This window comes from Leptonychotes weddellii, chromosome 11 (genome assembly GCF_054177405.1).
Source record: "Leptonychotes weddellii isolate Sample4059 chromosome 11, ASM5417740v2, whole genome shotgun sequence".
Lineage (NCBI taxonomy): Eukaryota > Metazoa > Chordata > Mammalia > Carnivora > Phocidae > Leptonychotes > Leptonychotes weddellii.
Window position 1 is genome coordinate 91938363 of NC_138379.1, and position 18536 is coordinate 91956898.

An 18536-nucleotide genomic window follows, 5' to 3' on the forward strand; every position below is an offset into this window, starting at 1 on the left:
TAGGAGATGTTTATACTGTTTCCAGGTTTACACAATTTCAAACTTTGATGATCTGAATGTTTTTGAAGACATGCCCTGGTACATCCCTTAATTATTTAAGATGAATTTCTAGAACTGGGATTACTGGTCTAAATGGGAAGAATCCTTGTAACGGCCATGATGCGTTTTGTGCAACTTTTCTCCAGGAAGATCATGCAAATTTCCACCGTCAGCAGCACCATGTGAAAGCACCTCCCGCTAGGAACCCGCTAGAAATGCTGGCCTGCCCGTGCATATCATTATTCTCATTCATCTTTGCCAATCCACTCCATGGCAAGTTCGATCTCTTTGTATTGTTGAATTTATTTTTATAAAATATTTATTTATAAAACAAATAGCCACTTTTCCTTTTTTTTTTTTTTTCAGTGTCACAACCTGTCATACTCTGCCCCTATTTCCTATATGGTGTATTCACCTTCTACTTACTAATTTGTAAGTGCTTTTAAATATATTCAAAAAATTAACTTTTATTTTCTGTATATGTTGCAAAACTTCTCCCTGTTCAGTAATGGTTTTGTTTACATAATTTAGTTCACGGTACTTTGTTGCAATATATATGTATTCAGTTCTATTGTAGCCATATGGCTTTTTGGCGTTTTCAGCCTCCGGTTTCATGCTCAATCATACATGTTTTATTCTTGTACCTATAATTCCTTTAAGCTTTACTGGGTATCGTACGTGATCATGTGCTACAAAGTGGTTAATTTTCCAAGTGGTTGTTCTGCTGTTGCAACAGGAATAAATGAGTAACGCATCCTGTCACTGATGCGAAATGCCACCTTCTGCATACTAAGCTGTTCGGTGTAGTGTCCTTAGGGAATGTTGTATGGACACGAGCTACCATTAAGAGATGAAAGCAACATGGAGAGAAATCAAGGAGCCTCTAACATAGGAAACAAGGCACGAGGGAAGGCAAACGCTGGGTCAGGGGGGTGACACGAAGGTCGACGAGGACACTTTTGAAATCTGGAAGCTGTGTTTTGAAAGAGGCTAGTGAACAGAAAAGATAAACCGGGGCTTTCTCTGTGAAGACCAGAGATGTTACATCCTGTGCCTCGTTCCACGACCTCTCAGCGATTCCCAAAATGCAGCGTGTCAAGTGTGTCCCGCAAGAGCTGCCTAACAGTTGGATTCTTGAGGGCTGCAGCGAGGCTCCTGGACCCGCACGGTAACGCCTACCACAGGGAATTCTGGTGCTGGCAGGCCCCGGAAGGTGGAGAAATACTCCCTTGGATTAAAATCCACGCACACTAGTACGCAGGGCCCAGCAGAAGGCGCACAGAACACAGCAGAGAGGACTTGGTGTGACGCATGGGCGGGAAGGACCTGAGCGGTGGGCGTCGCCCTGCGCTCTGGGGCCACCAGCTGCTGGCATGCTGAGGCCACGCGTGAGTGTGTTCCGGAACACTTACTCCGAACAATGGCAGTAACAAAGTTTGCAAAGAATAACGTAGTAGTAATAGTAGTAGTAGTAGTAATAATAACGGGTTCTGAGTGAATCATTTTACTGTCTAATGGGCTTTGTTGGACAGGAGAGAATGGATGGAGCTTCCCCTCGGGCCCTGGACACTGGGCATTTGTTCTATGGATTAGCAGTAAGAAAGTAAAAAAATTAAGAAGTGCAGACTTTGCAGACACCAGGATGAAAAGCACCAAATCTGCAGAAAGGATAAGAAACACTGAAGAAGATTCCTTTCGGGAAAAAGTCAAGTGACAGAGATGAGAGAATTTAGCCCCTTGCAGATGAACTGAGGATTGAATACGGTGAGTATTAATAAGCACTTGTTATCCTTTCTCTCTGAGAACTGCTGACCTTGGGACTCTGTTACTGTGACATGTATTATGGTTGCAGCTCTTGGTTGACGATGCTATTCTCTTAATATCACTTGTTTCTGTTACTTGAACAATGTGGCTGGAGCCCTTGCAAAGGGGCGAGGCTGGGCCGCCCAGTGGGTAGGGACTCTGGAGGAGAGATATGTAACAAACGTTGTAGAAATTTACTCAGGTTAGTTACACCATCCATGACTAACTGGTAATCCAAGTAGGATTTTTTTGAGATGCAATACCCGATAGTGTTCTCTGAAGGAAATGAATTACTGTAGTTCTAACAAGTTGAATAATGTTTACATTTAAAATCTACTAATAGTTGGGGCGCCTGGGTGGCTCAGTCGGTTAAGCGTCTGCCTTCAGCTCAGGTCATGATCCCAGGATCCTGGGATCAAGTCCCGCATCGGGGTCCCTGCTCAGCGGAGAGTCTGCTTCTCCCTCTCTGCCTGCCGCTCCCCCTGCTTGTGCTTGCTCTCTCTCTCTGTCAAATAAATAAATGAAATCTTTAAAAAAATCTACTTACTGTCTCAAAAATTAAAAGTATTACCCAAAGATTAAAATATTACCGAGGAACACATGGTTTAGGAATCCTTTTTCTTTGGAACTTAAAGCTTACTTTCAAACTGTTGATGAGCCCTGTGATAAAACACTTCTTGATTTTTTAAAACTGCAATTTTTTTTCCTTCAGTTAGGGCAACGGACTGGTCAGCAGTTCTTTTTACATGGATATAAAACTAAATGACTGCTCTTTAGTGCCAAACAATTTCCTCTTCAGCTGAGGTTACAGCTACTGTATCAGACTTGTTGGAGAAAGTCTGTGGCTCTGGGGTCTGAAACGCAGGATACAGAACCAGGAAACTATCGAATTGTAGTTCAGGCTTGGAAAGGGAGACCCTCTCCAGACTTCAATTATGCTCTCGATCGTTCCATCTTTATTCTCTTCTAGGGAAGGAGGACTCTCATGTAATTATTTCAAAGGGGTCTTGTGAGGATGAATCAGAGTGTGCTTTGAAGGTGAAATCTGTGAAATATGAATTGGCTTACAGGAAATTTCAGAACACATTTCAAGTGTGTGTGACTTTCATTGGTTACTTGACGAATACAGCTCACTGTGAGCTCTAGGTCTGGTTTCTGGACTCTGGAAATATCAGGCATCACCAGCATTTGCTAACTGCTGGTTTCATTTTGATCCTTTGCAGTGACAGCTGATGAAACTGATCTTGTTCTCATTCAGGCAGGAATGTCTACATTGAAGCTACCCTTAGCTATAAACATGTATACTCAATATCTGGTAAAGGGAAGGGCTTGATGTGCATTCACATGAGGCCTGCTATGGAATACATTCTAGCTTTTGTGTTTGGCTACGTCTCAAAAAATGATGGCATTGCATAAAGTTTAAATTTACTGTGTTCAGCAGAATTGTAGGAGTCTCATATTATTGCTGAATATTTTATAGATGCTAAAGTAGTTTAGTGATTGCTTTACCAATTACGTAAAAGATATTTATCAGTAAGTATAAGCAACAGGGACATAAATAACTAGTTAAAATAAGGTCCAACTTTATGCTGTTGGAGGAAATCTGCTCCTTCAATTATCAAGTGACATTCATAACAGATTTGTTTTGCAGTTCTTAAAAACAACATGACTATGGTATAGCAGCATCAGGCTTAAGAGAATCATCATCACAGAAACGGAAGTCACCTTTTTTTTAAATAGGACATCATAGTCCAAATTTTTATCTTTCCTGATTTTGAAAGTTCTGGGGTATTAGCTTCTCTCATTATTTGGGAAGTACACCATAATGAACTAGAGAAACATCTGAACATCGTACATGCCTCTTTCAATGTAACTGCAAATTTATAAACAGTAACAGGTCTTGAGAAATTGATACGTGCCCAGGCGATAGAAAGTTTCAGGTTTATGTAAGTAAATTCTTCAATAAATTGATTTGCTTACCCCATAAACAAGTTCGCCTACCATCCCATTCCAGATTTTTGTGTCTGCATCCCTTGCTCCGTACTTTCCATCAGGGACAATGGCAATTTTATACTTGATACCAATATGTTTTGCAATTTCAGATGCCAAATCTACACAGTATCCTTCATATTTGTCATTTCCTTCAAACATTTCGTGATTTTTCTTGTACATAACATATGGGGATTCCTATAATGAGAGAAGTAGAACTGTAAAGGAGAAATTATAAAACATTCAAAAGTCTTTATGTAACTTTTCAGCTGCAGAATGTGACAAGAATTTTATATTTAATATTAGTATACACACTGATTTTTTGTGGCTAGAAATCAATAATAAAACAGATGAATATAGAAATATGCTAAGGAGTATATTCAGTTGCTTTATATTGGGTACGAAAAGTGAAACCTTTAAAACGGTTTTCTACCCAGTGACGGTTACATACCTAGCCCCGTGACTGTGGCATGAAGAGTATACATTAGTAACTATCTAGGGAAGTATAAACCTATCATCTTTGGCAATGAAATTAGTATTTCTAAAATAGCTCATGAAGTTAAAGACCACATAGTACTTATTCAAGGTCACAGGTCTCCATATTCTGCATCTTGTTTAGCCATGTTCAACTGCAATCTCCTTTAGGAAAGGAGCTAGATGATTTTCCTCTGCTCTCTAGCGTTTCGCTGGATGCCCTTCTCAGAGCAGACACTAGCAAGTTCAGTGAAGAAATGAATTAATAATTAAAAACATCTTATATATTTATTTGCGTTAAATTGGCTTTCCTAAACTATCCAATATTTTTGGCTTTAATGAGGGTTGTGGTCCATGAAGTTTTATTCTATTATAAAATATGTCTCCAATGAAAGCTAATAATCCCCCCCAATTGTGACAATCACACACTTCAAGTGATATTCCCATTTAGTTTTTGAAGCAAGTAAGACAGAAAATAGGATGAAGAATTATTGTGAAAATCCTTATAAAATGAAAAGACTTACTGGTGGCTAATAATAACTAGACAGTTTCCAGTTAAACACACACACACACACACACACCCCAAACCATACCATTTAAAGGCCGTGAACTAAAGAGACACATTAGCAAACAAGCACCTGATTTTATAAATGGAGCCTAAAGCCACCAAAAGATAGGTCTGGTAAACATGCAAGAGAGACCTGCTGGTCACACCTCAGATTTGCAGACAAGGAGTGGTCACCTTTGGCCACAATGTCACTGAGATCATGGGTTTATATTTTATAACATTGTAACATAACATCCACTGAGTAATTTTCACACGAAATTCTTCCTCTCCCCCAGCACATGTGTACCTGGGGAAGTTGAACTTGCTCTTGAAAATCTGGATTAGACAGTATTCTACTTTGCATAACGAAGCACTGTACAGTACTTCTGATTTTAAGTACTTTGTAAATGTAGAAACTACTTTAAAAAACTTAATAAAAATGTAAATTACATGATATATAACTTTCTCATCGAGATGTCCTAAATAACTCTACTGTGGGCAACTGTCTAGGGTTGGTCCTTGAATAATCCTGCCTTAGGCTGACATAGTTAAGGGACCCAGAACTCTCTCATGTATTTGAAACTGATGCATATTTTAACACCGGACTTGGATAAAGAAAGCTTCTCCACCTATAAAGTTAAGGCAACTAACTATCTCTTCTTTAGATAGATGACAATTATTTAGTAGCTTACAGAAAACATTCTCCAAATATAAAGGGTTTTGAAAATTATAAATGTGGTGAGTTGTTGCAAAGCAGTGTTAATTTCTAAGATATAAAATAGTAGTAGTCAAAATGAGCTAACCCTTTCATTCTTTCTTGTGACAGCTAATTAAAATGTGGAAGTACATGTAGAGAAAAGCAAGATTCACACATTTGTAAAATGCTTAAAATTGCAATTGAAATGGCTGTAGAGTTACCGCTTACAACTTTCAGTATTACAAACTTAAGAGTTTTCAAAAGTTGTACATCTATGGCTCCCATGCAATTCTAAAGGGTCCGGAATACTTGAACATGTAAGAATTTCAGTCCTCAAATACATATGTGACAGTCTGAGCTCGTGTGCACATTTCTCTAGCGAGAAATCCCATATAATCTGCTAAATTCCCTCTACATTATATAGTGAACAATTTGCTTTATTAAAAGCTGCACTTACAGTGTGTACTCAAACATTTATTAAGCACCCACTGTGTGACAGGCAGTTTACTGGGAGCCAGGGGCTACAAAAATAAATAAAATATGCCTCCTGTCCTCTTGTGATTAAGATTATAATTCTTAATTATAAGGATAAAGGAGTAAGAATGGGGGGACAATCATAAAATACAGTAGTGAAAAATGAGAATAGCTCTACTGAGTGCATGCTCTGGATCAGAAATAATGCTAAGTTCTTTAACTGTGCCTTTCATTTACTTTTCACACTGATATTTTGAGGTAGGCACTTCCCATCTTGCAGGGGGAAAATCTAAGTCTCAGAGAGGGCAAGCGAATTGTTCAATCTCACAGAAGTAGCAGGTGTGGGAAACGAATCTGTATTTTGAAATATCTGGAAATTGTTGAAGCTCTCATGGCATTTGTCAAAATGGCATGCAACACTTCGAGATTTTGTATGATTTAACTAGAGAGGGGACAAGTTTAAGGACATGAATTTCTGTATTATGAGTAAATGAAATACTTTCTATGACATTGTGGATACACAGTGTAGATAAAACCTTTCCATATCTCCTCATATTGTCTGGTACCTATAAGACACTCAATGAATATAAAGATTTCCTGGTGCACCAGTGCTCCCTAAATAGGAATATCATGGCAAAGTAATTACAACTTCTGATTCAGGTCTTCAAAAAGGAAGTAACTATTAAGTGCTAGGCCATCTCTTCTGAAACAGACATATGTAAATCTAAATAAAAAATGTATCTAGTGTTTTCTTTCCCTTTTTTTAATTCCTTTTTTGGACAGCACGGGCCCATCAGGATCTTGGCTTTCCTGCCAAAGAGACCAACAAAGACTAGAAAACTTACAGCTTACTGAAGATGTTGATTAGAAATTGAGCTAGACTGTTTGCACAACCAGGGGCATGTACAATTACCGAGATTCAGATGAGTGGGGCATGCAGCATAAGAGAAATAAGATGGTCACACTCAGGGAGGTGGGAGGACAGGCCAAGAGAAAACCAGGCTTTTCTTGAACAAAAGCTCTCCTGGTTGCTCAGCGCCCCTCACTTTCTTCAAGTGTGTCTTTGCTTTTCTTTCATATTAAACCTACATGAGTAGCAGATCCTCAATGCTCTCCCAACTTCTCCTTTGCACCAACCCAACCTGACAATTGTGCCCCCAAGTAGCCTTTCTGACCTGCATATCTGGGGAGGATTTAATACAAGTGTTTGGGGCTACTGTGGGTGAAGAAAATACCAAATCTTTTCAATATAATAGAAAATGAGTCCTAGCCAATCGTTAAGGAGGATTTGTGGGGCATCTTTCATAAGGAGTCCTTATGGAGTTTAGGTGTTCAACTGTGAATAAAAATGGAATGATCAGAGAAGTGGAATATAACCTCTTACTTCTGCCTTAAGAGTCTAACCTACCATCTTTATCATCAACTACCGTGCTCTGCGGAACATAAGTCCTCAGAAGTTATTTTAAATGCATTACTTCTTAGTGATTATGAGTTTATTACTAAAATTTCCATAATGGGTAGTGTTCTACATCTGCTCTGCTATTTCAGGAAAGAAATCAATCTCTGTCTAAACCTGCTACATTACGGCTTGCTTAAGGAAACATTTGTGTAAATGAATTAAGATGATTTCCAATCAATAAAGTATTTTCCTACTGAGAAAAAAATTTTTTGGATTATTTATATTTAGCAAAGCTGTTGAAACAGATACTTATTAGAAGGGCTTTAAGGTTTTCTAAACATAAAAATATAATTCATTAAAATTACTATCACAAAGAGTTAAAATAATAAAATCAGTAGTATCAACCGAAGTTATTTGCTGTGTGGATATTTGCTTTTCTCCAAAGAATCTTACTGGAGGTAGACAATTTATCCCATGGGTAAAATTCTTAAAAGGAGAAACTGACATATTATTCAATTCAGAGAAAAAATGAGCAAATTGGATGGCTGCGCAGTTTTAAATTTATTCAAAATAAGGTATTTCAAAACTAGTTGAGTGCTAAGCCCTTTGGAGGCAGGTGTATGTATGGGGGAAATACTCAGTGCAAGGAAGAAAATAAGTATATTTATGTATATATATGTACATATGTATATATGATATAAAAATATACGTGTGTATTGTATATGCACATGTATATATGTGGAGTGCAGCTATAAAATTCTACATAGAGAAGATAAAATATCAAACATCTAATGAAAAGGTATAAAAAAAGTAACCTCTGGAAAGATCGAGTGTGGTAAGTAAAACTGCTCTCAGGTTTGTAACATAATTATGCAGTGAATAAACGGGGATTTATGGAAAATCTTCCTAAAGGATTGTTACGTTCACAAGATGGTAAGAAATAGCTTCTTAGCTGAGGAATGCATCATAAGCACCGTTTAGCTTCAGTCCTGAACATTTGGGGGAAAACGGGCTTGGATGAAATACTGCTTTATCTCTGCTTTTCCAGAGAGTTCGGCAGCCAGAGTGAGATTACACGTCTCCCCACTGCAGGCTGCCTTCTCCTCAACTGCTGCGGGAATGCAAACCGCACGCACAGATCTGGCTGCCTTCCGATGCTGACAGAAATTATTCCTGAGAACGCAGAACGTTAGCATGACTCACAGTCTCATATACCATTACAGGCTTTATCAAATTTCTAATCACTACGCCTTAAAGACAGAAAATAGCGTCTGAACTCAAAACTTGAGACCTTTCAACCTTGTAGTCATGATCCTCATGGGATGATGCTGCCAATTTTACTTTTTATTGAGATTCAGCCAAGTTATGCAGCACGACGGTATTCAGGTGGAATAAATGAGCCATTAAAACGAGGATCACGTCACAGGTAGACAATACTGTTATAAGAAAAAATAAATTTCAACAGGACAGAGAGCTGGAGCCACTTTTTCTTTAAGAATGATATCTAGTCTACATTATCTATTGTTTGTTGTCTGCTTCTTTCACTGGAATATAAACTCACTTGAGCACAGGATTGTTGTCGGTCTTGTCCTCTAGCATATCCCTGGGCTTACAGTGGTGCCCAGCACACAGCAGACGCTTAATAAATATTTATGGATGAATAAATGAATTTCTCAATCAATTTTATTTAACAACAGCATATATCATTACAATGTATCAACATATAAATAACAACATACACCAAGGAAAGACAAATGGGAAGAACAGCAAGGCCATATCAGTTTTGATCAAAGTGAATGATTTCCAGGGCAGCAACACTCTCAACCTCTGTGTCTAGATAGCTGTCTTGCACATCTTACGGGGTCTAACAGCTCCATCTGTGTTGGGAGTTTTCAGTTGAATGTGGGAGATTATTGCATGCAGGTGCTAATATCTCATTTGTCTACGAGCAATCGTATTTCTTTCAACATGAATGAGATGGTGGAACTGCCATAGGTCCTGGATGACCATTCTCAACAAAAGCAAATACAAGGAACATGTTTAGGGAAGGGATCCTAGTATTCCTTTTTTAATCGCTGAATGATTATGCAATTGCAAAGCCCAAAGAGGTATCATTTTATGAAGATTACATTTTTATACAAAAGACAAATACCAGTATCGCACTATTTTGATAGCAAAAATATTGATGATACCACTGTCGAACAACAGCTTTACAGAATATTCTTTACGTATAAAGGAAACAACTGAATTTCTCAATCATTTTAACTGATTTGTTGGTAGCATACTTTCTGAAAATGAACCATGCTTGCAAACTGATTCAATATTTTGGTTTTAAGAATTTTATCTCCAGCCCCTTTAATAATAGGGGTGGAAAGGAGATTCTCTACATTATACCTATAATGCACATTCAGACACTTTATTTCACATAGAACAGGCAAAATTTCAAAACACCTTTAAAGAAAACAATTGTGTATATTCAGAATCAAGCACACAAATTCATAGATATTTACTTTTAGAAAACCTGCACTTGAATTAGGAGTGATATAATTCCACCTTTATGTACAATGACCTCATTTCAGGATAGGGGAATTGCTATGTCAGAATTGCTAAGTGATTCTCTTTCAACATCTATATATTTTCTTGAGAAAGATGAGGATTAATTCTTCTTTTGTTCTAGTATCTCAGAAAAGTCACAGAACTTAAAAAAAAAATTTTTTTCTGGTAGTCCAGAGTTGGTCATCCAAGAAGAATCCCACATGAAAAATTAGCTTATATTTACTACACAGGAGAACAAGACTTGAGCCTTAGTTAGGAATGGTCGAACAGCGTGGAACTCATTTCTTTCTTGATCAATTTCTTAAAATAGGATTCTTCATCAGAGGCTGAAAAGAGGAGGACTGTACTGAAGTATGACTTTCCATTACTGTGTCTTTTTAGGAAAAGAAATATATATATATATATGTATATATACTGCTTTTCAAAAGTCCCATGCAACTATTACAAAATTAAGCTAGAAGGAGTACATTTTGCACTCTTACACAAAAACTGCTGTTGGTTGGGTTGCATTCTAAAATCATCAACTTCCCACCAAGGCTTGGTGGAGTAACATGACATGGCTGCTGGGGATGTGACACAGAGAACACTCATGGTAACATATGAACGCTTCTCTCTGGCATTTTCATGCTTTGACCTCGGTGCCCAAATTTTTGGAAATAACTTGACGTTACTAAAAACCACAGTTACATAAGCTAGAAACTGACATAAAGTGCTCCCACTTTATTTAGAGTAAGGGCTTCATAAATAATTAAAAACGTGTTCTGCCTAACGAGACAGGGAGCTGAAGCTATAGGTACCGATTGTTGATCTCCTTTGACCAGCATGGACTCGAAAGGGTGTGGTTGACTTCAACAATATTCTGTGATTGAAAAGGTAATTTCTTGAGGATCTCTTTGAAAACATTTCCTTAAAATTTAGAGTAGTTTCCACTTTATGATGTGACAGGATGGAGCAATCATACTTTCCTTAAGTCTTAGGAGAAGTCCAATAAATTGTACTGTGTATTTGTCATTGGTCAATGAGAAAAATAATCGGTGCAGAACACCCTTTTCACATTAAAAATAAATAGAGAACAAAATTTATTTCTAAAGCATTTAGTTGTATAAAACACGTTCATTAAAATCTTTACATTCATATCCCCACTATTATAAACAGACAAGGCAAATCATTATCCAATGATTAAACTCCTTGAAAGTGATCAGTTTTGACACTATTAACTATTATTACATTGATGTCATAAAAAACATGGTAACGACAATAATATGGTGTTTACTACCAGATGTTTTTGTGACAGGTTGCTGATTCTTCATGTTCATTCTTTTGTCCTTTGGAATGTTAGCATTTCATCCATTTCTAACTAGAGTGTGACAGGTTCCATTTTTAACACATGAGCATCTTTCCAAGAACAACATTGCAACGAAAGATAATACAAATAAAAGTACTGAATGTATTCAAAGCTCAGGGCAAACCTATTCAAAGCCTCAACAGACTTTTGTGGATCAGAACATGCATGTCACCCCAGCTACAATGCAGCTTTTACCCCATTCACCATAGCTGGGGGATTAAAGCTGCCTGTGGACTAGACGGAACAGCATAAAGCATAGACCAAAACTTACCATAATGGTGGTTACAACCACTGTTCTGTTCTCAATAGCTGCCGTGTCATTGCCAAGAGTGGGTACATCTTGAATCAAGACCAATTTATCCATATCATTCCAGTAACCAACCTGCCAAACAGAGAAAATTCTTGAAAACACATCTTAGAACAGTTCTCTCTAGTTATTTTTGGAACCATGAGGGGTATTAATAAGTAAGCAAACAAATTTAAAATGGAGAAAAAAGGAGGTTTTGGAAGTTTTTTTAATTGAAGATGAGCCAGTTTTTCTGACATTAATGATACTGCCTGGTTGTACATTTGGCAACTTCATAATTTACAGTCTTGGAGCAGCCAAGACATTGGGGAAGGAGACGTTCAAAAAAGAATATGGATACAGATGGAATACCATTTTACGTTGATCCTCTCTTCTAGTGGGATTGACTGGCACCCTCTAAAATTAATTTACATGATTTTATCAATGATGTTACAGGTTTTACCGTAAAGGGAATATGTATAGGGTATTTTTAACAAAAAAGACTTGCATATATAAGGCAATATAGAAATAGTTTGGGGTTTTACATAACCTAGCCACTGGGTAAAAATCTGACCATTTCTAAAATGCTAAATACATCCGAGGTTAATATTAATGAACAATATTTTCACTTGTGAAGATTACACTTAAATTTGTATTTTTTTAAAAGATTTTATTTGAGAGAGAGAGAGAATAAAAGAGAGAGCACGAGAGGGGGAGGGTCAGAGGGAGAAGCAGACTCCCTGCTGAACAGGGAGCCCGATGTGGGACTTGATCCCAGGACCCTGAGATCATGACCTGAGCCGAAGGCAGTAGCTTAACCAACTGAGCCACCCAGGCACCCAAATTTGTATTTTTTTATTTTTAAATCCTTACATTACTTTCTCACTTAGAGGTGAAAGAAAGTCCTTTCCATAAAATATATTAAGTACTTAGTTAAGTACTTTACAAAGCAGTAAACTCTAATGGGGTCCTAAAGGAAATTTAGGGTTCTTTGTATCATGCCAACTACTAAGTACTAGGAATGGCTACCACTTGACTGCTTGCTCTGGGGCAGAGCATCTAAATATGCATCTCAAAGTTTATACACACAGCAAATGTAGAGGTAGGTGCAACACGGACCCACCCTTTGGAGCTGAGGACCTAGCAGGTTAACAGCACACGAGGGGGTCACACTCCAGAGGGGCCGGAATTCCAAACAGTTCTGTAAGACAGCAAGTCCACACACTCGGCTGCCAACCTCCACGACCTCCCCAGATGCGTGTGCACTGAATGAGTGCCCAACTTCTTTCTTGAATTTCTGGATACAGTTGATAAAACTCCTGTCTCCGATAAAATGTATGTAACTGCTTACTGGTCTGTATTCACTGTTGGTTCTAATATGTTTTTGGAAGTCTCTCCTGCTTCCTCCAACTTTCTTGACTGTCGTGTTAGTATTTGTGAACGTATTGAAATAAAGTAAGCATTAATGTGTCAGCAACAGGTACTGTGTTATTCACAAATGTCGCATATATAGTCAGAATAGATGGGTGAAATGAATTTTCATTAATATGGTTTGCTGTAGTTGTTAGTTTGATTTGAAATTATGAACATCTATCAGTTCAGCAATAGTTTTCAAGTGTCCATATGAATCTATTGGTAGCTGACATTTATTTAATAACTCATGAAACAGTTAATTTAAAAACAAGTATGCCTTTGAGACGTACATACATCCTCATGCAGCCTCAATTCCTACATGTACTTACAAAATAAAAAAAAAAAAACATGTCAGTTGCCTCTTGTTAATTCTCCTTTCCTCATGATGGTTTATATGACATGAAAATAGGTTTTACAGCTTAGCACTCGGTTACGAGGCAGCCGCCCTCCAGGTCTCAGCAGCCCATTCTCTGGGAAAGGCATTTTTCTTTATTAATGAGATCCCACAACAGAAAAACCACAGATTTGGGACATTCTGAAGAGTCCTCAGATGTTGGCAAGACCTTGACATTTTGCATTTAAAACAGCTTCACGACTATCTACCCTTAAAAGAAATGATTTAGAAGTGTTGACAAATTAAACTAAAGAGCAAAATTTTACCTAATTGTATCTGTTTGCCTTATATTTACCTGCAATTCTGTGAAAAAAGGAAGATGTGGTTTGGGGTATGGGGCCATTCATGCTAGATCTCATTGAGCCATAGACACGCTGGGAAGGGCGTCAGAGAGTCACTTCCCCAAGAAAGGAATCCTAAAGTTTGGACTAGAACACCTCACGTGAGATGGGGTTTCCTTCTCTAGTTCTTCACATCATTTTACAATGTACTAAGAACTCTTTGCATGCCTGGTCTATTTAATCAGACAGGGAAGTAGGCATTTTTCCTAGAGACAGAAATTGGGTGAAGAATACTTTTGTAATGCTGGAGCAAAAATATGGAAGTGTTTAAATCACTCAACTGGCAGGGATGTCAGAAACATATTTGTCTTCTTTGGACTCCTAAAGGTGAATTGTGCATAAATACCACCACACTATGAGTAGACATCTCTGTGTTTACAGTGGCCCTTGCCTGCAATGTAGGCATTGGGTTCAGGAGGAGCCCCTGTTCTACTCAAAGCTTGTTCCTTGGAGGGCTGATAGGACCAGACCTTCCCCCCACCCCAATATGGCTTAATTCCCATATCAGCCCTAAAAAGAACTCTTACGGGCTCCAGGTCTGATGGTATTTCATAGCAATCAAGAGAGTGAGCTCTGGAGCTAGCTGAGCCCTGGTTTCCAACCCCCTCCATGTCTTTTGAGCTGAACATCCCTGGGCTGGTTCCTCGGTGTCTCTGAATCTTACTTTTTCCTCTTCTTTAAAATGAGAAAAGATATATCTCACTTTCGGGTTGTTGTGAGGATTATATATAAAAATGCACATCAATTTTCCATGTCTGTGTTTGGCCTATCACCTGCTCTCAATACATAAAACTTTTACAATTGAGAGTTCCTGAAAGCACGCACATCTGGTTCTGGGGCATTCCCTGGGGGGTCACTGGGCTGGGAAGACTCCACCCCACTTAAGAGCCAGGACTTCGGAAAGAGCTAGAACGAGTCCTTGCATCAGGGCTCCTGCTACAGCAGTCAGACGATCTGATGGGCAGACTCTGATCTATTTTCAGAGACAACTCCCTTGCTGGCAAGTGTCCCATTTACAAGAGCGATTGCTCACTTTCCAGACATATTGCTGAATTTCATCAGCAGCGTGTTTCTCGTGGTAGCTCATTTTTAAGTTTAATATTCCTGACAGAATGCCCAAGTTGATCGCTGCCACAGAAAAACGAAGACGGATGAGTTTACAGGATTTTACACTTCATATTTCTTTCAAGAGTCTTAGATGGGTGTCAACTGAGTGTGAAGACATTCCTCACTCTCCCCAGTCCCTCTTTAGCTTCCCTTTAAAAAACCTTAATTGTCATTACCAATAGGCCATGGCAGGATTCAGTGTCATAAATAACTCATTTGCTCTTACCACTCATTACCACCAGCCTCCTTTTTACATTATTCTTTCTTTTATAGAGAGGTCATTTTGCTTTTGGTACTTACTGTTTTGTGAAGTATGGGACTGTCTTTTGCATTTTAGGAAGCTTCTGTTTAAGTGGCTAATTTTGCAATGTCTGGTGTGTGGCAGGAAGGTTCTGCCTCCACCCACCAGTGAGCCTGTATTTTGAGGGGCCTGGGGAGTCCGCTCCAGAGCGGCCAGGATTTTGCCCCAAACGGGCCTCCTTCTTTCCTGTTGCTGGCCGTGTGCGGACAGAGTGGGTAAAGTCGGTGTGGACACGGAACTCAGTACATTTCTTCTGGGAGCATGTCTCATTGCCCCGCTGCAGGCAGTGTCTTTGGGGGGGCCCATCAGGCAGCACTGCTCCCCGGCAGTCACCTGTCTCCTGCCCTCGCTGAGCTGGTTCAGGTAGGCTGCAGCGTCCCTGTATTAATTAGCTGGCAGCCTGCACTGAGAGGCTGAAAAGCTAGGGATGGTTTTCACGGCAGCTCCAAATCTCTCCTTCTTGTGCACACAGAACCACGTCCCATAACAGACTGGAGCAAAACGTAACCAGGAGAGCCTCTGACACTTCCCATCTGTGACTTCAGCTGTCCTCCCTCCCTGACTCACTTCAAGTTCTCGCCACTTCCAGCTTCTGTGCCTACCTGGCTAACGTTAAATCCTACCTCCTCCATGAAGCCTTCTTCGATTTGTTTTCTCCCAGCTGCAAGTAATCTCTTCCTCTTTAGAATCTCCACATGTCTTCTCTTTAACTGTCATGGAACTTGTATTCTACCCCACCAGAAAGTAAACTCCTTTAGAGCAGGTTCTACTCAGGTGGAATGATGATGCAGAACCATTCCGGAGACAGACACACCTGAATTAAATCCTTGTTTTTCTCATTTACGAGCCTTAGACAAGTAACTATAACCTGTTGGACTATAATTTTCTCATTGGAAAAAGGGAGCTAATGGTACTCGCATTACAGGTTTGTTGTGAGGATTAAATTACACCAAGTCCAGTGTTTGGGACACAGCAGACATTTCCTAAATTACAGCTATCATTATTACATTCTAACAGGAAATCACATATGAGAAAGTTTTTTAAAACAGCCAAGTGTTTGGACAGAATTTTTAGATAAGGTAACTGAACATGTTTTTCCTTGAGCATTCTATTCTAGCTAATCCTACAGAAAAGGAATGTTAAACATTACGTATGTTAGGTATAAAATGTCGTTGTCAATTACCGGGGTGGGATCCTACGGTTCCATTACATCCGGTACTTTCTGGATGTTTGGAAGACCACGGATCTGCCTAGTCACATCCTACCACCAGCGGAGTTAACTCCCCAAATCCAGGAATCTGTCAGCTTCCCACTCAACTTCCTTGTCCCCTCAATTAGAGTTTCTCAGGTATTTCTCTCCCCCACTAGCCAAGTGATAATCTTAATAATCTCATCTTCTACCTTCTCTTTCTTTTGCTCATTGGAATGTGTTTACTTGCTTATTTCAAGAACATATAGTCAGTTCTCAGTAAGCCCACTCCTTAGAAGTAGCTTCCTTTGTTCTCTCTGACCATTTCATAAATGACTGCATGGAGGTGAGTAGGTCTCTTAACCTGCAAGATGTACTTTCCTGCAGAGTACATTTTGTTTTTCAGGATTCTTTTTGCTAAGTCTTTTTTTTTTTTTTTTAATATTGCTTCCACTTTGGATAAAGGATGTAAACAGTATGTAAATTAGTTTGTTTCAGCTTTGGCACACCATTACATATCAATTATATGACACAAGAATTTATTTCAGCACAGATTATAAAAAAATACAATTTGTAAGTATTCGCATTTAAAAACAGCTACCTTTTACCTGTAAGGCTTTAAGAACGTCAAATGCAAACTAAGAAAGCAGGTTGAGTGTAGCTCACCTTTCTGGGACCCGTGCTCTTCAGCTCAAACACATCCATTGTATAATTGACCCTACGTCCATAGTGGTCAAACTGAACATTCCCTGTCAGTCCTTGAATGCGAACCTATGAATGAAAAATAAAATCCATACATATATTCCATGGGCCATTTTGCTTACAGAAATCTTGACTTCATCTGCGAGGCTTGTGACAACACATTGGGTTTGGAACTATAAACTATACATAACTCATTAAAAAACCAAAGGGTATTTAAGCTGCTGGGATATAAGCTGAAAGATGTAAATCAAAGGGATATAAGCAATTCTGCTCTATACTTGAAAGAGGAATATGTTTTTTTTGTTATGTGATAAAGAATACTTCCTCAATACTGAAGTGTGCCTATAGGAAAGGAAATATGGTTCATTCATAGTTAGTTTTTGGTTCTATTTATGTGTTCACATAATACATTAAGTAGTCCTGCTAATCATACTGGATCATATTTCTCCTTGATAATATTAAAATTAAGAAGTTCAAAATATAAATATATTAAAAAATTCAAGTTTACGTCATTCCAAATTTCCTTTTAATTCATTTTTACTTAGGATCTGAACTCAGGGTATTTCAGAATGTTTAAAACATTAATATTAAAAATATATATATATTCCATTAATCATTTGAAAAATAATGTTAGTATAACCCAAAGAGAGCAAAATAAATTACTTAATCCAAGGTTACAAGGCAATTTAAAGATCTACTGAGGTAGTCATTAGCAGTGTTTAAAAAATATTTCTGGATCTTGTACTTTCTGGACCCAAGATAGGCTGTACTTCCCAGAGCCCTTGTAGTTAGGTAGGCCTATGTGACTAAAATAAGTGAGTTGTAAACAGCTGTGATGAGTGCCACCACTGGGCCACAGCATTTAATCACCAATCTGAAATCTTCCATAACTCAATTTCCCTTTGTGGCATTTTGGGTGGTAGCTTCTCTGTCAGCCTGGGTCCCTGAGTCATTACAATACACAGAATACCCCTCCTAATATAACGTTTGATTGAGTGAGAAACATTCATAGCCGTTGGGACTTGGGGCTATTACTGTGGCGAAACCTAGTTTATCTTGACTAAGCATCTACATAAGATATAAATAGTATTCTACTCAGTATTTTATTTAGAAATGTCTCAAAAATGATAATGGCTTAATATATTAAAATGGCAGTTATAATATATATTTATTCTCAGATAAATTATTCCGTTTTCTTGAATATGCCACTTAAACAGGACTGTGAAATAAACTGCACTTAAATAAAATTGAGTTACCTGTTTGAGCGTCCTCTCCATGTCAATCCCCTGGCCCCAGGGAGCGGCAGGATTTGCAAGACAATCCCCAGCATTTCCTCTCCTGGAAATATCAATTTTCTGTCTTCTAAGATTGCGGAACGTTTCGGCCATCACAAGGACTCCATCATAAGTCAGAGCAGATGTGTACTAACAAAATGAAAGTAATTATAATGGTGAATGGTAAAATCTTATCAATCCAGAAA

General features: G+C 38.5%; 1 protein-coding gene across 1 annotated transcript in view; it reads right to left on the reverse strand.

Moving 5' to 3' along the window:
- GRIA4 (glutamate ionotropic receptor AMPA type subunit 4) overlaps nucleotides 1–18536 on the reverse strand; it is a 345999-nt gene that overhangs the window by 52604 nt on the left and 274859 nt on the right. The window contains exons 8-11 of the mRNA XM_081799577.1: nucleotides 18313–18480; nucleotides 17021–17125; nucleotides 11595–11705; nucleotides 3823–4029 (exon numbers count right to left, since the gene is read on the reverse strand). Coding sequence (XP_081655703.1) covers nucleotides 3823–4029; nucleotides 11595–11705; nucleotides 17021–17125; nucleotides 18313–18480 — 591 coding nt within the window. The remainder of the gene's footprint in view (nucleotides 1–3822; nucleotides 4030–11594; nucleotides 11706–17020; nucleotides 17126–18312; nucleotides 18481–18536) is intronic.